The 26,404-nt window shown below is 41.7% G+C and overlaps 2 protein-coding genes and 1 long non-coding RNA gene across 3 annotated transcripts; 1 reads left to right on the top strand and 2 right to left on the bottom strand.

Moving 5' to 3' along the window:
* Nucleotides 1–5,335: 5,335 nt before the first annotated feature.
* Nucleotides 5,336–7,909, top strand: LOC117539878. Its single transcript, XR_004568084.1, has 2 exons — nt 5,336–5,656; nt 6,106–7,909. It is a non-coding gene; the product is annotated as an uncharacterized LOC117539878 (long non-coding RNA).
* A 481-nt stretch (nt 7,910–8,390) lies between these two features.
* On the bottom strand, nt 8,391–11,562 carry LOC117539876. The gene is made up of 3 exons (XM_034206231.1): nt 11,476–11,562; nt 9,922–10,814; nt 8,391–9,072 (listed from the first exon to the last, which is right to left on the bottom strand). Exons 2-3 carry the CDS (start codon nt 10,761–10,763, stop codon nt 8,409–8,411), a joined length of 1,506 nt encoding a protein of 501 aa, XP_034062122.1. The 5' UTR covers nt 10,764–10,814; nt 11,476–11,562; the 3' UTR covers nt 8,391–8,408.
* Nucleotides 11,563–18,801: 7,239 nt separating this feature from the next.
* Nucleotides 18,802–25,627, bottom strand: LOC117539870. Its single transcript, XM_034206223.1, has 5 exons — nt 25,419–25,627; nt 20,009–20,203; nt 19,842–19,918; nt 18,929–19,724; nt 18,802–18,879 (listed from the first exon to the last, which is right to left on the bottom strand). The coding sequence occupies exons 1-5, from the start codon at nt 25,512–25,514 to the stop codon at nt 18,802–18,804; spliced, it is 1,242 nt and encodes a 413-aa protein (XP_034062114.1). The 5' UTR covers nt 25,515–25,627.
* Nucleotides 25,628–26,404: the final 777 nt, after the last annotated feature.

Genomic DNA, 26,404 nt, shown 5'->3' on the forward strand with positions numbered 1-26,404 from the left:
AGGAGTCTGCTGTGGGTTCAGGTGTTCTTGTGAGGGGGTTTGGTATGCAGTGTGTGGGTTCGCCATTGCATAATATTCATCTTGAGTCAGATCTGGTCACAGGTCCGGTAACTATCGGGGTTCGGCCATGTCTTCCCATTGAAGGGGTAGATTTGGTCTTGGGGAATGAGTGCTCGTTAAGCCGGGAGTGAATGCAGTGGCAGTCACCCGCGACAGTTTTACGGCTACGGGATTGGACAGACCGGTCAGGGATCCTCCATCATGGCGTGAGGGTGGGAAATCAGGTACGATAAGCCCTGGGGCTGTTCATAACCCTGTCGCTGCCTGTGTGGAGGCGCTGTCCAGTACTAAAAGTGACACCCCTGTCACCTCGGAGGCCCCGATCGCTGCGGAGACTCTGGCCAATATGGAGTCTCATTTGGCACACTTGCCTGATGTGCAGCGTGCAGACGTATGGGAGCTGATCTTGAGGTGGAGCGCCCTGTGTCGTACCGCTCCGGGAAATTCAATCCCCACCAGCGGGTGTGTTCCACCATTGGTTCCACAGTCGAAAAGGAGGCACTGGCTATGGTTCTGGCTTTGAACCATTTTGAGGTATACGTGGGGTCATCAAACATTCCTGTCACTATTCTCACCGATCACAACCCCCTTGTGTTTCTGCAGAGAATGCGTAACACAAATTAAAGGTTGATGCGGTGGAGTATTTTCATGCAAGCCTTCAATGTTGAGGTCAAACACATTCGTGGCAAGGATAAAATGTTGGCTGATGCATTGTCGCGCTTATAATATAGCAGTTATTGTGTGTTGTTAACCTGTCTGGTGTGTGGAATGAGTGGTGGTGAGCACGTCTGTCAACTAAGGTTGTTTGTTGTGATTGTTTTGTTTAAAACATTTTATTAATTTTTTTAAATCACTAACTCATGGTGGGGGTGTTACGTACTCCCCCCCCCCCCCCCCCCCCCCATTTTTTGTTGTCCTCTTTGTTCTCTCTGCTGTGCAGGTACACCTGGCTCCGCCTTCCCCAGGTGTTCCCAGTTGTCACTCAGCCGAGCTTGGCCCAGGTGTTCCCAGTTGCCAATCAGCCGAACATAAAAGAGGAGGCTGAAGGAGAAGGAGAGGCCGATCACTACTCCGGATCTCTCTGCTGTGTCAGAGCTCTTTGGCCTTTTTGTTGTGTTTCCTGGAGGACGTGTTAGGATTAGGTTTTCGCGGCTTTATTTCTCCCATTAGGTCTGTTGGATTTTGGGTAGCGGAGGAAGGCTCTGGATCCTACGGCCCGTGGTGTGGTTGGCCCAAGTCCCCTCCGTCTGTTTGTTTGTTTTACCTGTCCTCCAGTGGAATGACTAAGTATTGTGGCAATAAATATACGATTACAGTTTAGTGCCTACGTGTTGTTTACTTTTGTTTTATGTTGCGGACTGCCTCACGAGCCACTACTATTGAGTAGGGAGGCGGGTCGTAACACACATCCAGTCATTGATTTGTTCAATGCACTTACTCAGTGTTTGAATTGGAGCATAGTCTCCTGGTGAAATTGTTACGTACATTTGTGTGTCATCTGCATAGCTACAGATGAAGCACTCCAGATCAGACTCAGATGGGTGTGTCCCAGTCAAAAGCCCAGCGGATGCCAGTGGCTGGGGGTGTTGCCAAATTGCTAGAGGGCGTTGCCCAATTTCCCCATTTGTTCAATTACAGGATTTAACCATGAGATGGCACTTCATTCACAAAATACACAAAGACAACTGGGTGTTGATGAACTTAGTCTGTTTGCAATGTTTGCAGCTCTGCAGTTGTGTTTGCTGAATACTGTAGCATTTAATCACTTATTTGTTACTGTATGGTTTTCACAAGCTACTATAATGAAAAAACATCAATATTTTAGATCAAATAAAGTATATAGTCTGCTTTATGCAGTATATTTCTTGTAATATTGTTGGGGTGTTTTTACACAGTACAGTAGATTGAAGTAAATCAACTTATACATTAAGATAAGATGGACCTTTATTAATCCCGTGGGGAAATTCAGTTCAAACAGCAACAGGGTGAGAGTGAAAAACAGGACAGCACAGATTCACACAGATTAATACAATCAAAAATAAGATGAGCGATACAACAAATAATAATGAGAAACTATGAAATAAGAAATGAATAAAACTAAAATGTAATTATCATATATTATAATGTATTGTATTATTAAGTAATATCATACATTAACCCCATTATAGCAGATGCCACATTGAATGGATGAACACATTTATGCATCAATAATTACAGCAGAGTAATTAGAGTATTTCTAAATACAAGTTGTAAAAATACTTATATGGATTTAATATTAACCCGTGATCAGATCACATGACCTGTTCAAGCCGGTGCCGCATAAAAACAACAGTCCGGACAACATTGCCGTGTGTTTCTGTCGAAAGTACTGGCTTGAAACTATATCGCAGTCTTTATTTCATGCAAAAAGACCCAGTAAACACGGAGATGGAGATACGATGATATAAAGTTAATACATTTCAAAAGTATGAAAAATGGAAGCACATATTTTAATATCTTCGCCGTATTTGATCATTTTACGAAACGAAAAATACTGGAAACTGTAGATTCTGCTCAACAGGATGTATATGTGTATTTCTGTCGAAAGTACTGGCTTGAAACTATATGCCAGTCTTTGTTTCATGCAAAAAGACCCAATAAACACGGACATACGACGATATAAAGTTAATACAGATATATTTCAGAAGTGTGAATAATGGAAGCACATATTTTAATATCTTCGCCGTATTTTATCATTTTACGAAACGGAATATACTGGAAACTGTAGATTCTGCTCAACAGGATGTATTTACCAGGGAGGGGGTGAGGTAATCAGGTAAACGGAGTGATACGAAACGAGACGAAAAGAGACGAAGAGGGACGGCGGGAGACTTGAAGTAAAGTGAAAGACAAATATTGAGAATTTAGATATAGTTAGATAGATTTAGAGTTTTGAAGATTCAACTATGATGAACAGAACTCTGAACGTGAGTCAAGCTTTAAGCTTGTTTTTTGACATGGAGGAGGAGGAACCTGTGATGTTGCCCTCTGTGTTGTATTGACAGAAACCTCTTTGAAGCGTGGCACAGATAAAGACAGAAAAAACTGATTTTTGTACATAATGTGTATATATATATTTGTATTATATTTATAATAACACTTTTGCCTTATCAGAATGCTACCTCAATCAAACTTTCACATTATCATAGTGACATCCCATGTATATATTTCCAGCTTTTAAATGGTTTCGTTGTGTATGTTTGTGTTAGAAAAATAATATCATTTTCAAAATCTGTTTTTACGTTTTTTTTTGTAATTTTGGGTCCAAAATGTTCATATAGTAGAAGATCACTACTCTAAACAAAATCAAAAATCCTACATCCAAACGAAATAAATATAATTAATTATGATGAATACGTTAAGTCTTGTTCATTGTTTTTCACTTTTATTAAATGTTTGATATTTCCGGTGGAAATGGTGGACTATCGGACATTCAAAATGCAGCATATTTTCACTCTTACACACATATATATTCTCCTTTTACATACATACATTTTCACTCTTACATACATATATTCTCCTTTTACATACATACATTTTCACTCTCACACACGTATATATTTACACTCACACATTCATACATTTTGCTCTCATATTATCATATTTTAATGCACACATTCATATATTGTCACTCACACATTCATGCATTTTGTTCTCATATTCATATAATGTAATGCTCATATTTATACATTTTGCTCTCATGCGAAATCTACTAAAACAAAGTACGTCATGGTAGTGGTCAGCTGTTAAACACAAAGGTGTATTAAGGGCTGTAAATATAATAAGCCTGTTGTCAATTTTAGACACAGGCTTATTATATTTACAGCCCTTAATAACATTCATTTTCTGGACTCAATGTGTGTCTTGGCCGTTTTCTTTGTTCCAAGCAAACGAGTGCTTTTTGTTTTGAAATCACTTCCGCGGGCCTCCCCCCTCGCTCCACCGACCATTAGACCAACCATTTAGTAAGGTAAGGCGTGCAGGAAACTAAACCCACCTCCCCTGCACATGGGTCGACTGTCATGCCTGCCTACAACCAGTAGTGCTTATAAACACACTTTATAAAGTCAGGCAACACTAACCAGGCTTCGTGTGATTCTGTTTATTTGTACCTTACTTTGACCATCCGTTCACTGTTATTGATCATTGTGGAGAGAGGCAGACGTGTTGTTTTGTATTATAGCAGCTATCGGATGGAATCAATACATGGGCTGCACAGGTTGTCGTGTCCGACTATCACAAGTAAAATCATAATACAAATACGCTGGTAAAATGTGCCTGTAGAAAACGGTTTATGCCACAATACGATAGCAATAGCAAGTAGTCAGTTTAGCTTCGGTTGCTATGCTAACATCACCCATTTTATATCAGAGAAACTTTCATAACAGCGTTGTGATACCAAACAGCGTCAATCCAGACTGACACACATTCACTTAGGCTAAGGAGAACTGGGGATATGTATCAGCTGCTTGTGTGAGTCGGACAGTGAATACTTTAGAGCGGCCGCAGCAGTGTGAGCTAACCGGGAGCTAACGGAGGAGAATAAACTCCCGTGGAAGAGCAGCCAACAGTGCAGCGGTCGGTAAATGCTGCAGAAACACATTAATAAACAATGAACCACGGCACTCTGGAGCAAAGTATAAGGTTGGAGAAGTCGTTATTCAATTTATTCTGGCTTCGTGTGATTAAAAGCAACATGATCATCGACCCGACGCAGTTGTTGTTGTTGTGAGCGCCGTAATGCCGTTGGGGAGCAAATCAACGATGTAAACGGTGACGTCATGACGCAGCAGCGGCAGCACCAGTCGGGTGCTGGGCGGTGTGAACAGAGCGGGAGCAGAAAAGGGAAACCGGAGCTGAACCAGAAAAGCTCTAGCTCGGAGCTAGAAAGGGAAAAGCGCGGGTGTGAAAGCCGCATCAGACGCACTTCCGTTTACTTTTTTAATAAAGAAAAACAAATGGTCCGTAGATACACGGACTCATAGCCTATGTATGTATACTGTAAGGAGAATGTATGTGCGTGAGAGGACCAGTATGAATTACGGGATAGAAATATGCAAACACAAACCTACAGACTGGGGGATGGGAGATCACAGGAGTGTGTGGGGGGGGGGGGGGGGGGGGGGGGGGGGGGGAGAGCTTGGAATGTGACCCTTGGGAGAATTCCTCCACACATTCCGATGGCCAATAGGCTACATGCACTAGGGTCTGAGACGTCCTTCCGCCTTAGCCGTTATAGAGGCTTTGCATATGCCGGGACGTCAGCCCAACGGCCATACTGGAGTACCAAAACAGACACCGTAATACTCATACCTGTTTTTTATCGGACGTATAATGGTGAACTTCTGTACTATTGTTGGCTGCGGCAACAGAGGTGATCGAAACAGGGGGCCGAAGTCATTTTACAGGCTGCCGGTGGTTATAACACACCAGGGTGAAGCAATGTATGCACTTTCAAAGCGTCGACGGGAAACATGGCTCAATAGGATCGGACGGGAGGATCTCAAACCATCCAACCACAACTATACTCGCGTTTGTGGGGATCATTTCACGTCAGGTAAGTGTCAAGTTTTACATACAAACATTCAAAATCAACATACAACCCACGTACTAAGACATGTATCTTAACAAGGAAATATGAATCCTGGAGTCTGTGTCATCGATCGACATATCAGATTGTGGAGTATCTACAAAGTAGTCATCCATTGGCTCAGGTCATCTTCCCACCAGTCTGTCAATCCCCTGCAGTGCTTCATTTAACTGTAATTTAAAGTAATTCCTCCCCCTACTGGCCATTTGATTATATGTAAACAGTAAAGGCTGTACAGTCCCTGGTATCTTTTCAGAGGCTTTTGGTTTCCTCAATTATTTGTCATGTTCCAATGTCTTGACACCAGCATTTTAAATATATCTAAAGTCTGACTTCGCCTGTCAAAAGAGGTCACATTTGTATTAATTAACAGTTCACCCAGGATATAACTGACCTACAATCTGATTTATTTGCAGGTAAACCAGTGACAAAAATCATCCTGACTGGGCACCGTCTGTCAAATTGGGCCACGAGAAAATTACAGCACCTTCCCCTGCTACACATGCCAGGTATAAACGCGCCAGAAAAAGGTCATCCATCGCACCACTTGATCTCCACAGCATGGTATCTGATATTCCATCTCCAGAAGAGCCCGCACCAGTCCTGGGAGCCACTGGGGAAGAAGAAGGACTGATTGAACCAGAGACTGGCACTGCAACTCAGACTGATTTGACTGGTGAAATGATTGACAAAATGTCATTTGAAATTAATAATGTTACAACAGAAAATGTTAATGTTGTGGAATATTTTCCAAGGCCCATAACTTTGACCCAGTGTATCAGTTCAAACTGTCCTGACTGAGCACAGGCACCTGTAACCTTGGCTGCTGTGCTCTCAGTGTTTTGTCTCCCTGTTCCTGCCTGTTGGCGTCAGCTGATAGAGGTGTTATCATTCTATCTTGTTATGCAGCATGTTGATGATGCTCTCTGAACTAGTTAAATACATGGGTCTGGGGTAGAGTTCTTCAGAATTGACGTGGCAACTCTACCGTGAAGTCAGAACCTCTGACTCTTGGACTTGTGATGTGAATCCTCCGGCCGTTAACTCCAAATAAACCATCATGTGTTTGACATCAAAGCTACTGCTCTTCCCGTGTCTCCTTCCTGAGTCGGTGACTCCCACTGCATAGCTACACAGAAGTTTCCTCTACAGTTAACTTAAAAGAAAAGCTTGTAAAGTCCACAATTTCAGAGAGTACATTTAAGGGCGATGATGACCGTGTGCGGTTCTACACGGGACTTCCTACTTTTGCCATTTTAATGATGGTATACAATCTTGTGGAACTGCACATCAGTGTGAATGCTAAGAGTTCACTGTCTAAATTTCAACAGTTTATACTGACACTAATTAAATTAAGATTAAACGAACCCCTGCAAGAGCTGGCTTATAAATTCAACACATCCACGTCTACAGTATCCCGTGTGTTTACCTTGATTATCGACGTCATGTTCAAACGTATGAGTTTCCTTTTGAAGTGGCCATCTCGAGAGGAACTCCAACTGACAATGCCTATGGATTTCCGCACTCATTTTGGTACTAAAGTGGCTGTTATAATAGACTGCTTTGAAGTTTTCATTGACAGGTCATCAAATGTAATGGCACGGGCTCAGACTTGGTCAAACTACAAACATCACAACACCATCAAATTTCTCATAGGAATCTGTCCGCAGGGTGTTATATCATTCATTTCAAGGGCATGGGGTGGCAGGTCCAGTGATAAGCATATTACAGAAAATTGTGGCTTCTTAGATAACATTTTGCCTGGTGATTTGATTTTGGCAGACCGAGGTTTCAATATAAGTGACTCAGTGGGTTTCATGTGTGCTGAGGTTAAGGTGCCTGCATTCATGAAAGGCCGGAAACAATTATCAATGAAAGATGTTATTGACACAAGGAAAATTGCTAACGTGCGAATTCATGTTGAGCGTGTCATAGGATGTGTAAGGCAGCGATATACCATTTTGGGAGGACCAATTCCTATAGATTTTTTACTTTCTAAAGATGTAGATGGGATTACATTGATGGATAAAATAGCTGAAGTGTGCTGCGACCTGAATAATGTGTGTGATACTGTAATACCTGTTGATTGAGCCTTTACATTCTGTTACACCCCAATCAACCCATATCAGATTGAAAAATATGATATGTTTGTATTGTAATTATTATTACATTATTGTCAATGTTGTACTTGGTCAATTAAATGTCTTGATAATCAGAAAAGTGATTTTGGGTTTGGTTGTGTAGGGGAATGTTTGAAAAATTATTTAAGATGTTTTCAGGCATGGAAGATTAATGTTTTTCTCTCAAGTTTTCTATTGTCAGATTGGACACATCCCAAATTGCTTGAATGTGGTTTCAGACCTACACTGCGCACAGTAATAGTACTGGTAGAATATTCAAGCTTGGGTAAATACATTTTGAAAAAAACAATTGAAAGGGCAAAGTATTATATTTATTACAGGTTTCCAATTTACCCATTGAAAAAGGGTGAAAAACAAGTATGCTCCTTTAACTGTAAGCTGCAGAGATCACCTCACATAAAAGAGATAGATTAACATTGTGTCCATATTACAGTTTTTTTCAATGCTAAAACACATTTTTTGAAAGCAGGGCTTATTTTCTCAAAACACATTCACAAAACCATACACACAAACTGCAAAACACCTCATATATACTGCATATATAATCACATAAATATATACACTGTCATTCAGATTGTTTAATACTTCTGTTTCTTTTGAGAGGGGACATGCTGATGACATTTGTCACAATACCAGCTTCCTTTGGGGGCAACTGTTATACCAACACATTCAAAATGAAACCAGGTAGTTTCACAATTTGTGTTATCACATCCTATCATGGGAAGCTTTTCCTCTCCACGACAAAAGCACCATTTGGGTACCAGTGGTTGGGTATCGGTTGGCTGAGTCAGAGTGGCACATACAGCAGGGTCTGGTATCAGGCAGAGAGGCCTTTTTGGTGCAGTAATGGAGACTGGTGTAGTTGCAATGGAAATTCTGGTGAAGAATTGCCCACTCAACTCGAGGAGAATGACCTTCTGAAAGAATTCATGAGCTTTGGGGTATACCTTCTCCAAAAAGTCAATATCTGGGGTTATGCGTTCAAGATGAATCTTTCCATTCACCCACAGAACAAAGTCAGCATATTCAACATCACATAGAAATAACTGGGTCTGCACTTGATAGAAATAGGCATGGGTCTTCTTCAGCCTGTCCTGTCCATCACGTGATTCCAGACATGTATGGTCTGACGGTGCAGCAACAGAGTAGGGGCATTTAATTTCCAAAACACCTACACCACAGCACTTGCAGGACACAACACCATCTGGAGTAGCACCTAAATATGGAAATGTTGGCGATAACCAGGGTGGGAATTTCACGACGGCCACGACGGCCATGGCCGTCGTTGCCCCGCACTTTGGCCGTGATGCCCTGTGAAAAAAAATGCAATTCACGGCCAAAGTGGCCTTGGTGCCCCTGTCAAAAGTTCAAGTGTAAACAACGCTAGTAAAGTCATATTAGTGTGCGCAGTAGGATAGTCCCGGGCGATGCCTGTGTCCTGTGGATCAGAGCGATTGCTCTGCTGTGATTGTTCCGTCAGAAATGCCTGTAGGGGCCCGACAGCCTCCTCCTCAGCCGCGGGAGCAAGACAAGCACAGGTAAGCAAGCGGACCAAGCTGTTTTGATATTATTTAACTGAAGTATGTGGTAGTATTTGAAAGGACTTAACAGTTACGTGTTTATAGAAAGTACTATTGATAGGTAATTACCATTGTATTAGCCTATTTAAAGTTGACTCGTTACATTTTGTCATGAAAACTAGCGATAGCTAGCTAGTTTGGATAGCGCTAACGTCTTCCCTTCAAGGGGTCTACATCTAGTGTTGCTTCTACAAGCTAGCAGATAGCTGTCACCTTTGAATCTAGTATTTTTCTTGCCAAGCGGTTTTGATATAATACATGACTGACTTATGTGGTTTATGGCTGAACTTAACGTATACGTTAAAGAAACACTATTGCTATTCAGCCATTTGTAAAACGACTGGTGTTGACGTTAGTGCTACACTTTTCAGTCATGTTGATTGACCAGCGTAATTTAACCAAACGGCCTTTGTGCCCTGTCATGTGGCCTTTGTGCCCTTGAAAAAAATGTGAACGGGAAGGCCAAATGGCCTTGCCCCTAAAATGACGAAATTCCAAGCCTGGCGATAACACGAGCCCAGAGTCCTGGCAAATGAAACTGTCATGTTGATTCATAATTGTAATGTAATCTTCACGTGCTGATTTCTCGTGATTACATCCCCATTCAGTAGCTGCAGTTTTACATTTTGTGGCTTCTGGGTAACAAATAGCTTTAATCAAGCTAAGCGATGGTTTAGTTGCACTTGTTGAACATGCTGCCCTCATACGAGATGCTGTAATCCGCCCAGCTCTGTATCGATACCAGAGTTTGGATTTGGCCTGTGTTTTTGTGGCCTTCTCAATGACATCCGCCTCCGGCTTGGTGATAGCTACATTGATCCCATGGCAATGTTCTGTAAGGGCTTTATGGTCCATTTCTAGGCAGTTCTCACTTTTTAAACTAGAAAGCGGCTTAGGAAATGTTGACAAAGTCACTTTTGGGACAAAATCGGCATTGTGTGGAGCTGAGATTGTCAATATTGCACACTTCCTTCCAGTAGATTTCAGTGATGCCAGGAAAGACTGTTGCTCAGCATCTGTCGCTTTTGGAATTTCCCTCGAGTGACGTAAAAGTGTTGTTGTTGTTGTTGTTGTTAAATTAGCTGCATCATCAAGACTGTCAATTGCTTGGCTTAAACGATTCCTTCGGGTTTTAGCCGAAGTAAAGTCAATGTCAGCAACAGGGGAAGGTGTTACATCCTTCACTGATCCAGGTAGAAGCCAATACGCCTTTTCCTGGGTAACTGTCTTGGCATCACGTATCCGTACAGATGTTTCTATGTAGAACAGGAGAGATGTAACATGGGTACATGTCGATCCCAAACCAGCCTTGCAGTTGCAGTTAGCTGTGATGACTGCACCATCCTTCTTCATCAGTACCCACGGACATGTTGGCGGCAGCCCAATACTCTGAGAATGCAATACCTGAAAAATAAAATACAAAAATATTATTGGATTGTTGACTATTTAGAACCACCAATATTTTGGTCCAACTTTACTTTCAAATACTGATTGTTTACACAACCAGTGGGTGGTCAGCTCTTGTCATATTCCTATGCTAGGTAGCCCATAACAGAAGCTGACAACCAAGAATAGGTTCACAACTTTTGTAATTTAAATATATTGCAATATATAATAAAGCTTTAGTTATAAAGACCTTTTCATAAAGCATGTGTAGCTCAAAGTGCTTTACAAAATGGCACACATCACAAGTTAAAAATAAACCACAAGAAATTCCCCTCAGATCAGATGTTAAGACCTTTACAGGTACATGCAGCATAGCAACAACATATAACATTTTAACAGGTTAAGAGACACGAGGAGGTAAAAGGTATGATAATACAAATAAATAATAAGACACAAGACTAAGTTTATTGATGCAACAATATCCCTATAAAATAAAGTAGACGTATAGCCTATAGGTACAACAAAAATAAAAGCTGGTGTTTAAAAATGTCCACTGAGTTGGCCTCTGATATTTCTTGGTAGCGTAGTGGATACAAGCAGCCTCACCCATTTTATTTTGGGGGACTTTAGGGATATTTAAAAAGCCAGCTGAAGAGGACCTCACGAAATATTTACTCACTTTTCCAGCTATTACAGCCACATCTCCTTGATATGCAACGCAAACGTCGCGGATCCACCCGGATGTGAACTGGTTATGTGCATCGAGTCCTTTCTACGCCTTCATTTCCTCCATGGTGTACAACGGAATAGGCGAAAAAACCAGGTAGTTCACGATATCACAGTAGGAGAGTGAAGGCCATGAATTTATGTCGGTGCTGTAATCCTTAACGGGAATCAAATAAGGGTCCACCGAACCAATCGACGCACATTTGTCTCTGTAAACGGTCTTATCCTCCGGGTTTAGTGATTCGTAGTAGCCTTTCATTTTTGCCATTTTTGAACGCTGCCGCCAGTGGAGTGGTACTCCAAGATGTCTGCCGCGAAATCCCGTGACGTCATTAGGAAGCCTCTATACTGCTCGGACGCTTCCGGGTTGCTTCTGGTCTGCGTAGCTGAGCGTCCACAAATGTTTTACTGTTTAAATCTGTGGTTTAAATATGAGTCGACGGAAGATTTTCAAAACGGAGCATTTGCAAAGACAAGTAAAGAACTACTCCGAGCACTGCTGTGTCCCACTTTGTACGGCGTCAGCTAAATTCAACGGCGTCCTAAGTTTCCATGGCTTTCCGACCGAACTCGAGCTGCGAAGACAGTGGCTGGTTAAATTACGACGCGATAACTTTACAATCTCCTCTCACTCCAAGGTCTGCAGTCGTCACTTCGCTACGGATCAACTAATAGAGCCAAAAACCCTTGATGGCCGTAGGAGGCTTGTGAAAGGTGCTGTCCCAACTCTGTTTGAGTGGAATCACTTCACTGCTCAAACACTGCGGGCTAGTGTTTGGGAGAGAAGGGAGCGGCCCACTGAACCAGTCTCTCGGGAGGAGCAGGAAGAGCACATCGATGTCCGCAGGGTCGGCTCTAGAACAAATCAAATGGGGAGGCAATCATTTACCAAGGGGGGGGCACATACTGCCGTCAACAACCAACACACAAACACCAACGCAACTTCAATTTAAAAAAACATGCTGTAAAGTTTATTGTCTTTCCCACACATTGCAGGGGTGTAGTGCTATTTTATAGCACACCTATGACTTGTGCATACATGCACGGTTGTGGCACGATCACCAAAACAGAAACATATGGACATAGGCCACCATATGAAAAGTGTGCAAATGTATTTAGTATCCTATCCATGTGAACATGTTTTAGGTGGGGGTGGACCTAACCTCCTCTAGGAGGGTCCGGGGGCATGCTCCCCCGGGAAGATTATTTTTAAAATATTGAAGTTAAAAGCATCAATCTGGTGCACTTTGAGAGCAAAATTAAGAGATCTATGGATAGTCTACATCTCTCAGCATCCATATGAAACAGAACTGTAAACAGATTTACTTTTTCTTTATGGATATTTTACTAATCACTCCTCTTTTAAATGGTATTCTTGTGTTACTGTCCTATAGTATTTCATACCCGTTTTTCATTTATTCTCTTATTCTTTAATAACTATAATGATCATATAAAGGTAGCCTATTCCTCGCAAATACTTGTTTACATAAATGGTCACCAAACCGTTTGAGACCCACTGAGATAACTTACACTAAAGTGAACTATCTAAACACTGAGAGTCCTTTACCTCACTGAGCTGACGTTATAAGATCCTCTCAGTCTGACAGGAGAGGACTCTCCTCCACCTTGGTGTAGAAACAGCTCTTTATATCCGTTAGCATAGCTAGCTAACCAGATGCTAACAACAATATTCCACGTTACCGCTCGCGCACTGACAAAATGCGCTCGTGCCACACACAGAGAGCCGAGCTTGAATGAAACACAGAGACCCATGTACTTGTACTGTACTGTATATCATATTATTTTCGATGGCTTTACTGTATAATCAGTATAACAGATGGACAGATCGCCACTGGGCTTTCATCTAAACACACAGCCACGTAATGATAACAAAACAAAAGTCGGGGTCATTGGTCAAGCAACACATCAATCAGAGAGCAGCAGTGAGCACACCTCAGGCTGTGTTTCATATAAAGAATAAATAAAGAATACAAATGTGTATTCTTTATTTCTGATGTATTTCACACAAAAAACTTTTGGTGGAAACGTTTTAACTTATATGATTAAAAAAAAAACGGCAAAGTGGCAATAAGGCTTGCCCACCCTGCGTTGGGGGGGCACAGTGACTCATTTGGGGGGCATGGCCCGCGAATGACCCCCCATGACGCCGACCCTGGATGTCCGTGACCATGATTACTGCTCAACCCCTGAACCAGCTTCACTGGACATGTCCTCTCAAGCTACAGAAGACAACTCCAAAACATTGGAGGATCTGCAGAAGCAACTGCAGGAGTTAAGAGTCCAGCGAGAGTTTTGCTTAAAGCGGTTTGCTGGCTCCGACGACAACATCCGATTCTATACCAGGTAATGTTTTGGCTAAATTCTATCCAAGTTTTTGAGATGGGTTAGCTTATAAAGAATCCTGTTTACCTGCCGTTTGACTGCTGACTATTTGCATGCAGTGTTGGAATAAGTAGGCTACTCAACTTAACTGAAGTATAAGTACAAATACTATGGTTTGAAAATACTTCTGAACTGAACATGTAGAATCATAAATCATGTGTTTTCATAAGTAACTAGAAACTATGAAGGTTAACTAAATGTGGTGGAGTAAAACATACTAATACTAACAACATACTGATAATACTTTACTACAAGTGGAAATCTTCAAAACCTTACCAAAGTAAAAGTACATGTCAATATCCACTGCGTTTCTCCCAGTTGCACACTTAAGAATGAAGAGTACAAGTAGTCATTCTGTGTAAAATGTTCCCTGTATGTTTTAGATTATTATTACTGCTGCTTTAATGTAGTTGTTACATGTTACTGCTGTATATTACTATACCTGCACCAAGTGCCTTCTTAATCAGTCTATTTGAATTGTAATGTATTATAGCAAACAAGAGGAAAGCATTAGCCCATGTGTTACAGTTAACGAGTCAACTAATGACTGATACGTGTCTTTTGTGTACAGATTCCCGAGCTATAACCACCTGATGGCCTTCTGGTTTTTGATTGAGCCTTCCATTTATAAAATGGTTCATGTTACAAGAGCGATATCAGCTGCCAAGAGGAATGAAGAAGTGGTTACACACGCACGTCCATCAACGGTAGGCTACGTTTCTTTTAACACACAATCTAAACACTAGTGCTGGGGGGAAACGATTATTTTGAAAACGATTAATCGGGCGATTATTTGATCGATTAGTCGACTAATCTAACGATTATTTTTCTGTTGTTCAATTCATAAAAAACGTAATGTGTCTCAGGGGATCTTAATATTTAAGAACCTATTAATGTGTTATACCAGATTAACGGAAATAATCTCAGCTAACTGACGATACAAACCATGTTTACCAAAACAAAACACAAGTCTCATAAGAAGCATCTTAATGACCCCTGAGCGAAAAATGCTAACGGACATTGGCACAGAACTCAAGATAAAAGTACCCTTATTACTTATCGTAGCTGCACATACAATATATCCGATTAAAGCTGAGACTCCACAGATTATGTAGGTATATAGTATCATCACTGAGTGATCCGGACTCGCGACAGGGGAAGCAAATACAGTCATCACAACACGTACCTTCACAGAGCTTCTCGGGAGATCGTCTCACCACCGTAATCTGATCAAAAAACGTGTTCAATGGCAATAAAATGAGAAAAAACGCGGCTGAATCGGTTAATCCATAGGTTTTTAACGTCTATGTATAAAAAAATGATTGAATTTATAATCCATAATTCCATTTTATGTAAAAATCGGAGAGCAAATGCTAGCTGCTAATGGTAGCCACCACAGCTAGCTGCTGCTTCTGCTAGGCTATGCAGCAGTCTCAGTGAGATATAAATATATAAATATCTTTGCGTTTTGGACTAACTTTAAAATATTCCCATGCTTTTGAAGACCTAGGGCGAGATGTTTTCGTTTGGGGGCTTCGTGCGCAATCCTGCGAGGAGGAGGTGGTAGCCGTTTCAGTCTCCATTGTGTTTGAAGTGCGATTGCGAACTGCTTGTTGCTTTGGGTGACCCACGTGTGTGTAGCGACGCGTCGACGCGGAAATATGTCGTCGACGATATTTTGAAGTCGTCGACACGTCGCTACAGCACTACTAAACACAAACTGAAGGGAAAATGTTTCTCCAACATTTCATTGCTTTCGTGTAGGCTAAAAGGCTATAGTACTCAATCCTTTTTGAATACATCAGAGAACTAAAACAACTTAATTAATATAGTATATTAATATAGTACCCTTTTTTTGTTTATCTTCCAGAGACAGCTGCTTCAGCCAATTGACGAGTTCTTCCTTTTTCTCTGCTTCCTGTCGGTGGGTTTGAAAGAGAGGGACCTTGCAAACCGCTTCAACGTACACCAGTCCACTGTGAGCCGCATCATTGCAACATGGACGAGTTTTCTTACAACTTTATTGGGGTCACAGTAGGGCTGTGCAATTAATCGTATTTTAATCGCGATTACGATTACTGTTTGTGACGATTATGAAAACAGCATAATTGACAAAATACGATTATTTTGCTGGGTGTGCTTTCGCCCCTCCCTAAAAGCCCACTCGGCCACGTGGGAGTGACATGTGTTCAGCGCGAGCGAAGATGTCAGAACAAGAGCAGCAACTCGTTAAAAATAAGGGTCGCGGGGAGATTCCCAGTCGATCGCGAGATGTGTCAAAAAATAGAACAACAATATTCTGTTTTATCGTTAATGTCCTATAACATAATCTTCCTGTGCCAGAATAATGCACTTGAACGCATCAAAGCTTTGTGATTGGCCGGCGTGGCTGGTGGGCAGTGGGCAGTGCAGTGCAGTGACAGTCCGCACACACACAAGACCACAATTATGGCAGAAGCAAAAAAGCCCAAAATATATAATTTTCACTCCGAGTGGGAGGATGATTATTTTTGTATCTATTCCAATTCAAAGTCCATCTGTCTCATCTGCAATGCGAGCGTGGCTTTATCGAAGAAGGGTAATTTAGGAGCGGCATTTCAAAACAGTGCACAAACGCTACGAGACGGAATTCCCTCCTAATTCTGCCCTACGCTCCAAAAGGGGAGGGGCCTGAAAGGACAGCTAAATGCACAGCAGTCCATTTTCACCAGGCCCAACAACAAGAGCAAGGCTGCTACCAGAGCATCTTATCGTGTCAGTCACGTTCTTGAGAAACACATGAAGTCTTTCAAAGACGGCGAAGTTGTGAAAGAAGCTTTCCTGGAGGCTGCCGATGCGCTTTTGGGGGACAGTAAAAATAACAGTAGCATTTCAACAGGTTTTTGATATAATAAAAACTCAAGTTAGATATCGTTATTAATCAGCTGTAAGTTTGAGTTTGTTTGAACTTATTCATTATAATTATTGTACAAAATGGTATAAGAATGCAAACTTCAATTGATTATAGTCTGTTATCAGTTCAGGTTAAGAAACTAGTGTTGCTTGCATCCTATTTTAAAAAGGTATTTATTTGTATACTCTAATACAATGTAACAAAAAAAGGGTTTGATTCTATTAATTTAGTCTTTTATTGCACTTCGGCAGCAGATTCCTGAGTAGCTTCAGATCTGAGTTGTCTTATTAGTAAGCCTAATTTATACTTTTGTAGCAACACTAATTTTATATAATGGCAAAGAAAGGGTTCAGAGTCTTTTCTTTGTGTCCTATGTGGCAGCACTGCCACACGTTCCTCTTCAGAGAGGGTCTTCAGTACAGGTGGCAATATCGTCCCCTGCCTGCGCTCATCTCTGAAAGCAGACCATGTCAACAGGCTGGTGTTTCTTGCAAAACATCTTTAAGAGATGACACGAGCAGCCCTACCAGCATGGTGTGACCATGGTGGCCTAAACATTTGGTCTTAAATTGTAGTTCAACATTTATTTCCTGTTACTTCTGGACCATGACGGTGGGCCAGCCTTCAACGTTTAACTGAGTGGAATATGTTGAATATGTTTTACCAAAATGTTGGCTATATGTTAAGGAATTTTCAGTAGGTTGTGCAGTGCACTGCAACATATTTGATTTCATTTATTTTGGTCTAATTTATTTTTATTTATCATATTAATATATGTTTATATGGTTTTGGAAGTGCGCTCCAACATATTTGTTGATCTTGTTTATTGGTCAAATATTATTTGTTTTAAAGTTCAATAAATGGTCAATGAATAATCGTCAGAATAATCGTGATATCAATTATTGACCCAAATAATCGTGATTATGATTTTTGCCATAATCGCACAGCCCTAGGTCATAGTGCATCTGGCTTACACCTGCAGAAGTTCAAGCCCACCTCCCAGAGGCATTCAAATATTTCCCAGATACACAGGTGATCCTGGATTGCACAGAGCTGAGGTGTCAAACACCATCCTCACTCCTCCTCCAAAGTGAAATGTATTCTACATACAAATCTCACTGCACCATGAAAGCCCTGGTTGGCATAGCCCCACATGGCGCAGTGACATTTGTTTCCAGTCTGTATGGTGGTTCTGTCAGCGACAAGGAGATTTTCAAACAATCTGGAATAGCTGCGTTGTTGACTGAAAACATGGCAGTGATGGTAGATAAGGGCTTCCTGATCAGCGATTGCTGCAAATGCAAGGTGTACTGCCCACCTTTTCTGTCAAAGCAGAAGCAAATGCCAGCCTATCAGGTGAGGGAGACACAGGCCATTGCCAGACTGAGGTTTCATGTGGAGCGTGTCATTAGGAGGATAAAAGAGAACAAACTTTTTGATGGTGTCATCCTCCTGTCCCATGCCTACAACATCAACCAACTGTTTGCAGTAGCATGTATGCTGTCAAACTATCAGAACAAAGCACTGGTCAAGAAATGGGTGAAATAAGACAAGATGATGACACCTGTGCAGGTAGCTGTGATTAAGCTGGGTGAGCACACCGTAATCCCGTGTTGCCTGACACACGCTAGTGTTTTGTTTGAATAAATGGTAAATATCAAACTACAATGCGTTGATGATTTTTTACAAATGCACTGATTTACTATTCATTACACAAATCACTTCACTTTATTGTCTTTTTAAATACAATTGTATATTTATTTACATATATGAAATGTGACAAACAATATATATCAAAAACAAAATATTGAAATCACATTTTGTTGTCATTCAGAACACATGATTGAGGGATTGCCTCCTAAAAACAATGACGGCTGAGCCAGGGTCTAGCAGCGAACTGCTTACAGAGTTAACAATGGCTACAGTGCCCACTACTTTTTTAATGACAGGTACTTCGGCATGTATGTGTAAAAAAAAAAAAGTCTACTTTTTCTCTGATTGCTCTTTGCACTTCTGGATCTGTGTATATTCTTTGCACCAGGTAGTCCTCTTGTGCCCACACTACAAAATCACACCACTGCATCCCAGATACAAGAAGTTGACCATGTACTTGCCAGTAATAGGCATGGCTTTTCTTGAGCTTAGGGGAGCCACATTCCATCTGCACATATTTGCAGTCGACATAATTTTGGACATTGGGACATTTGAATTGAACAAGGCCAAATTGGGGATATTCTGTTGGGTCAAAAACAACTCCATCAGGGGAGGCACCAAGCCAGGGCGTAGAGGGGTGAATGACAAGGCCACAAGGGGAGTAGTTCACGTTTGCCAGTCTACTGTATTCAGCTGCTACTGTGGGCTCCATCTCGGCACCTCTCCTCATTTCTGCAGTCTGCCTTGTACCTTTGAGTATTCGCTCTGCAAGAGAGTTAGCAGAGCTCTCACCTCTGACGTGACAAATCTCTCTAAACCTAGAGGCAGTAACCCTGGGTTTGCGGAGCAGATGCCACTCTGAGCTAGAGCTTTGCTCACGGGTAGCCTCCTCAATTTTGTGAGACATTTCCAAATCAACAGATGAGCTGTTCATATGTAGTTGCTCCTCTTCTGAGCACACCAGCGGTAAATCACATGGCAAGATCACATACCCCTCTATGGGCAAGTGGGGTGTTGGTGGTGTGTCAGTGTGAAGTGTGGTGTATCGAGACGTCAAAGCAGGCATCTGATAGGACAGAACACTGCCCTCCTGCACAATCCCGAAGGCACTTTCCACAAGGGGCTTGTCAGGTCTCATGTTCATTGTGGTCACAAGCGGCCTGTCTTCAATGCTGAATGCTGAGTATGCCTCCGTAACTCTGAACAGGCAGGGATCTGGTAATGGCCCCACCATGCCTCTGTAGAATCCACTCCTACAAAGAATGGCAAAGACAATATAGCACATTAATGTGACAATAAAGGTTAGGAATACAGCACCAGAATTATGAATTTTAAAAACACAGGAAACACAATTTTCCAGCTAAAATTACCTTACTCCAGTCTGCACCATCCTATTTGGTACAGGCTTGGTGAAGACCATGGAGTTGATGGGCCCTGGCTTCACACCCTTAAGGAAAAGACAATTACTGTTCGTTGAGTCACTTTAAAACAAAAACTCTGTGAAAGATTACAAGTATTTGAACCTCATTGAAATTACCATTGTTCGCGGCTTGTGCCATTGCTGTTCCGATTCAGTACAGCTATGCACAGGTGGCACAACTGGCATGTTCAGTTCAGTGTAGTCTGCTGTTTGGAACAGCAATGCTACTGTGTGATTGCACAAAACAGTTCCTGCAACACAGGAGCACTGGTTGTGCGTGAGCACCACTGGTGATGAATCACGAAGCGTTATCTAAAAAAGAGAGAAGAAATACTAGTGATTAGTAACTTCACTTGTTACTATGAGCCAGGAGGTTATTATGAGTAGAATTATTGGTTATTTTTACTGACCCATTATCCTAGAAGAAGCATGTATTCCTGAATGCTTAGTGTTACCCTCTTACCCTACAATACCACAATGAACTTTCTTTGGAAACTAAGATGCCTTGAAAATTGTATTAAAGCAGTTTTTACTATATATTTGAACCCCCAAACTTACACATCCATAATCAATGTAATAATATCTGACCAATCAGCTGTGACAGTGCATGACATTAAGGATTTTGGGAGATGGCCCTGTGGGCCATCTAAGCTAATTTACAGATGGCCCTGAGCCCAATAGAGATTGCCCTGAAAAATGCGCGCGGACGAAATGGCACGAAGGGTTTGGGGGGCCTCCGTCCCCCTAGACAATTTAGATTTTTGCAGGTCTTAGATGCTGTCTGGTGCATTCTCTAGACTGAATTATAAGATGAACCACCACAATATTGTATTGTACAATTTCAATTTTATTCTTCATTTCACTTGTTTGTTTGTTCTTGTTTGTGTTTGCTCGCTTGCATGCCCTGGATAGCTATAAGAAACACTTAAGTTGTTGGTCAAGACACTTTCCATCTGATGAAGGCAAATGCCTTCCCAGATGTAAAAAAGTAGAAAACATTACATTCAGTTATTAATGCCAAAACAAACATTATTTACACTGGTATGAACCCTGTTAAAAATGTTTGTAATGTTATCTACTGTAAATTGGTCGAACGAATGCCTCCTCATCCGGAAGCTGACCGAGCAGACCCGAGCAGCAGTCGAGAGGAGCCGAGCGCATCCGCGAAGCACACAAAATGGCGACGTCATAGTTCCCATTAGCCGGCAAATCTAAATGTCCGGTCAAAATAATTTCCCTTTAGCGCAATACCGCTTCAGTTGCGCCACTTATGTGACAGACAAAAGAGTATGTGACAGACGAGAATAGTCAATTCTAATGTCTAACACGTAATGTGGAGAAAGAGATGTCCTGTGTGGGTTGATTGTGCGTTGATCTGTTGGTAATGCCTCGGGGTTCCGGTGGGCATGTAAACAAATGCATAATGCTGCGCTATACTTTGTGGCCTCACCCAGTTGCATAGCGACACTTATTGTGTAGGTGTCTTTTAATAAACAGGTAGTCATATCATTAGCTAGAACTAGCTGAATCTGATCGATATGGACATAAACGCGAGTGAAGTCTAATCTGACGGGAGAGAGAGATCAGCTGAGCAGGCTGACGAGTGGACACGCAGCTCTGCATGATCACATGCAGCGGTGAGCGGACAAAACACACACGTAGCTATTTTAATTACCTCTCAAACTACCTAAACTAGTTATAGATATGTTTAGTTTTACTGTCGGGTCACTCATTACTGGATCCGCAAGCTGCATGATACTGGCACAATAGATTGCCCGATCGGGCAACCAGCAGGTGAGGCTTCATTGCCCGAGCTAAATACTAGATGGCCCCGGGCCATCGGGCAGTCCTTAATGTCGAGCCCTGTGTGATAAAGCAGGGAGAAGTAGGACACTGTTGAGATTCCCTTAAGGTAAACTAATGTTTAACTGAACTGAAACTCAATAAACAGGGGGGAACAGTGTCAATGCTGCCTGCCTACACTCAAACTGTGTGCTGTCTCGCTCTTCCGCATTGACCTGTAGCACAAGGCTCTCACGCTGACCTGCCCTGTCAGCCTGTCTTTATTGGACACTGAATGAAGAAAAACAGAGCAACAGCGTTAGATCTATACTCACGTCAACACATCTATGGCAACATTGCTTTACAAAAGCTGATACCATTATGCAGTGTGGCTAACAACAAGATAACCTTGGCTAGGCTATAAGGCTATTAAACGATAGTATTTGTTAGCAAAATGGCTAATGTTTTAAAGAATTAACACCAGAAACAGTACATAGCGTTACTGTTAACTGTGATGGTTATTCTCGTGTCCAGGAAAGAGAAGCTTAAAAAGGAGACTAAATGGAGTCTCTGAGATGTTTTCAAATTGGTACTTTAATTAATAAAAAGCGTGGTAAAGTCACAGACTAAGAAATGACGTAAGCTCCATGATCAAAACTGCCAAAAAGAATTTCATCAATGTCAAAACTGAGGAAAACAAAAATAAACCCCGTGAACTTTGGAAATTACTCAATAACCAGCTTGGCTGCAGTAAAAAACTCAAAACGAGATTTTCTAACTTAAACATAAAGACAGATAACAGGCTCATCACAGATAAACTGGATGTGGCCAAGTACTTGAACATTTTTTTCACAAACATAGCCACAACTCTTGTAAATAAATTACCCTCCCACTCAGGGCTTTTTGGAGTAGATCACATCATGACCTACTACAAAAACCTAGGGGTACGCAAAGATGATTTCAGTCTAGCAAGGGTAACAACAGCAGAGGTACTCATTAAACTGAGCGCCCTCCAACCTAACAAGGCCACTGGCCACGACAATATCCCCTCCAAATTCCTCAGAGACACAGCAACCGCCATCTCACCAGTCATAGCTCACATAATTAACCTCTCCATAAAACAGGGAAAAGTACCCCAAGACTTCAAAATTGCAAGAGTAACCCCCCTGCACAAAAAGGGCAGCAAATTGGACCCAGGCAACTACCGCCCTGTTTCTATACTTACCTCCATCTCGAAAGTCATGGAAAAAATAGTATATGAACAGGTCGAAAAGTACCTTGCGGAAAAGAAACTAATCTATGAATTTCAATCTGGCTTTAGAACATCCCACTCCACTGACACATGCCTTCTTTATTTGAGCGACCACATCAAACAAGAGGTGGACGAGGGCAAGTACTGCGGCATGGTGATGCTGGACCTACAAAAGGCTTTCGACACTGTCAATCACCCCATTCTGATTGACAAGCTAAAAGCAATTGGTTTTGATAAACTATCGGTGAGCTGGATGCAATCCTACCTGGAGGGGAGAGAACAGATGGTGGAGGTAAACGGTACTCTGTCCCCCCCCCTCCCAGTGAGCTGTGGTGTTCCACAAGGAAGCATATTAGGTCCGTTACTGTTCCTAATTTATGTAAATGACATGTCATCAGCATGTGACTGCAACTTGTTCCTGTTCGCGGACGACTCAGCCCTGCTGGTCTCTGACAGGAACAGGTTGCAGGTTGAAAAAACCCTCAGCTCCGAGCTCGGCAGAATCTGCACCTGGCTCGCCGATAATAAATTATCATTACACCTGGGTAAAACAGAGTCCATTTTCTTCGGTTCGAAACATAATCTCAGCAAATCCGACGACTTCTCAGTTGCAGTGGGTGACATTATTGTCACAAGTAAGAAGGAAATTACATACCTAGGATCTATTCTTGAGGCAAACCTCTCCTGTGACAAAATGGCATCCAATGTAATAAAAAAAGTCAATCAAAGAACTAGATTCCTATACCGGATCTCCTCTCTGGTAAACAAAAACACCCTGAAAACTCTGGCAGGAGCACTCATTCAAGGGTACTATGACTATGCTTGCACGTCATGGTACCATAGCACCTCCAAGGCTCTAAAAATAAAACTTCAAACATCGCAAAATAAACTGGTCAGACTACTGCTTGACCTTTCATCTAGAACCCACCTCACCTCTGCCCACTTTGACAACCTAGGATGGCTTAGAGTAGACGACAGAGTACAGCTACTTGCAATGGGCCTGGTCTACAAGATCCACTACACCTCTATGGTACCCATGTACATGTCAAAATTCTTCCCAAAGGTCAAGGAATACCATGATCATAACACCAGAGGTGAAACCCAGATTTGGCACAAAAAAGGGGGAATACACGTTTCGCAATTATGCCACATCAAGGTGGAACGCTCTTCCCACAACTGTAAAGGAAAGTAAAACTATACTTACCTTCAAAACCTCTCTTAAAGAGCACCTTCGGGGGAGAGCATTGCAAAACTGGCCCCGGTAATGGTACAAATCTCAACCTGTCGTTCAATGGACAGCTTCCCCCCCCCCATCTATGTATATACTCGCATTTTAGACTCTGTTACTAACTGTATATCTGTAGACTTGGTATGTCTTAAATGTCCGGTTAGGATGTATTAGAACGAAATCTAAAATGAAAATTGTAAACAAGCAATCTGTATGTAAAAAAAAACGACCTGTATGTAAATTGTAAATAAGCCATCTGTATGTCAAATATGTCTTATATGTCTTAAATGACATGATGAATTGGAAATGGGGGACCCTGATGTAAACAAGACGAAAGTCTTTCTCTGGTCTGCATCCCCTTAACAATTGTATGTTTTGAGCTGTACTGTACTGTACCCAATATACAAGCTGTTAATAAACTTTTCAATCAATCAATCAATCAATCAAACAAACAGGATATTGTCCGACAGAAAAGCAGCTGCCTCTGGCCCTCGCTAGCAGAGAAAAGAGGCCGAACCCCTCAGGTTTCGTTGTTTATATAGCCTCTCCTGGCTCCTCCCTGGGGGCCGGCTCTCCGACTATTTAATGTCCGTTGTTACACATATCACAGTATACAGACATTGTACATTCAATATATATCTAAACACTCCTTTTCTCCTCCTTAACTCTTTCATGACTTTCCATTCAACACATTCCAAACGCTGTAATCAACACTCCAAAAAATACAGGAAATCCTTCACAGCAATTCGATTTCCGGTCGCTCCGAATGTTGTGACATGCTACCCACATCTGTAAACGATAACGTACTCAAATAAACTGTACCTTCATTTAATATCCAACAATAATAATATCTCAACGTCTATAGTTGTAGTGTTGAAATCAGTAGGTTTCGGTGTGCAACATCATATCGCTGCTAAATTCACCTCTATAGGAAATGGTATATTAGCCTCATGCTAAATGCTAACCGGAGGTGAAGGATTTTCAGAATAAAAGTCTAACTGGTTGTGCACAAGAACTTCTGGTTTTTCAGTATAAAACAGCATTTAAACTAAAGGTACATTTAAGGTACATTATGCCATCAAAACATTGATTTTAATTTCTAACATTACCCAGAGCCCTATAGTAGTCTACTATAGTAGTAGTATAATAATAATAATAATAATAGTAGTTATACTATAGGGCTCTGGCGTTACCTAGCTTTTGACAGCTAATGTTAGCGTAACCCGGAGCATAAGCTAGCTGGTTAGTACCAGTTACCTTCTTACCTTCATAGTTGTGTATATATGACGCAGCATATAATTTGAAGCCTTTATCGAGTTTGCTGGCTGGGGCTTTAGTCGTCCGGCAAATCCGATGAACATCTGACATTTTTAATTTCGGAAGCTCTTGTAGGCAGCGGGTGTAGAAGGTCGTCATTTTCAAACAGGAAATGAATCGGCCGCTATGAGTAGAATGCGGAAGTGACTGTGCATGTAGCCTATTGTCCTCATTGAACGTCCGATTCTCTCCCTTTTTCCTCTGTGTACACACAGCTCGAGTGTGGGCATTGGCCTGTCATCTGATTTAATTTTTAGTTGCTGCTGTAGCGGAAGTTTAGTAAAGTTATGTTTGATTAAGTACGCCAAATCTCCTCCCTCCATAATGCTTCATTTGCTTGATAATTTCTAATGGCGGTGATGACAGTTACAGTATTAAAACTGATGTTGATGTGATTTGATTGGATGGCAGTGTCCAATCAAATCGCCAGCCGCCAGCCGCCTCTGAAGGGAAGCAAGAGGCGGCTGGCTTCCCTTGGCATGGCCCTGACCAATCACAGGTTCGCAGGGGCATCACGTGGGCCTCATCTGATTGGTCAATCCCTCAATTTTCTTTCACCAAGGGAAGCCAGATTCGGCTGGCCTCCTCTCGCAACAGAGAGTGCAATCTACTGTTTCACCATAACATCTAGAGGGGCGCTGTTTGTTTCACTCTTTGTAAAATACTCAATGAGAATGGGGGAGAGACGGGCCAGCAGCAACACACAGCAAAGGAGAATTATAGAAACAAAACAAAGTGTTTTTATTTATTTATTTAAATTATAACTACAATCCGAAAAAACAGGGGAAGCCAGCTTCCCTTGGCCTCCGGGAGAAAACGCCACTGTTTAGCTTCTAACCAGGGGTTCAACAAGCAGCGAAAAGTAATGTGCACAATACTACAGAAAACAATTAACACAGTAAATGATGTGGATTAAACCACATTTATGTCGTTA

The sequence above is a fragment of the Gymnodraco acuticeps genome, unplaced genomic scaffold (assembly GCF_902827175.1).
Source record: "Gymnodraco acuticeps unplaced genomic scaffold, fGymAcu1.1, whole genome shotgun sequence".
Lineage (NCBI taxonomy): Eukaryota > Metazoa > Chordata > Actinopteri > Perciformes > Bathydraconidae > Gymnodraco > Gymnodraco acuticeps.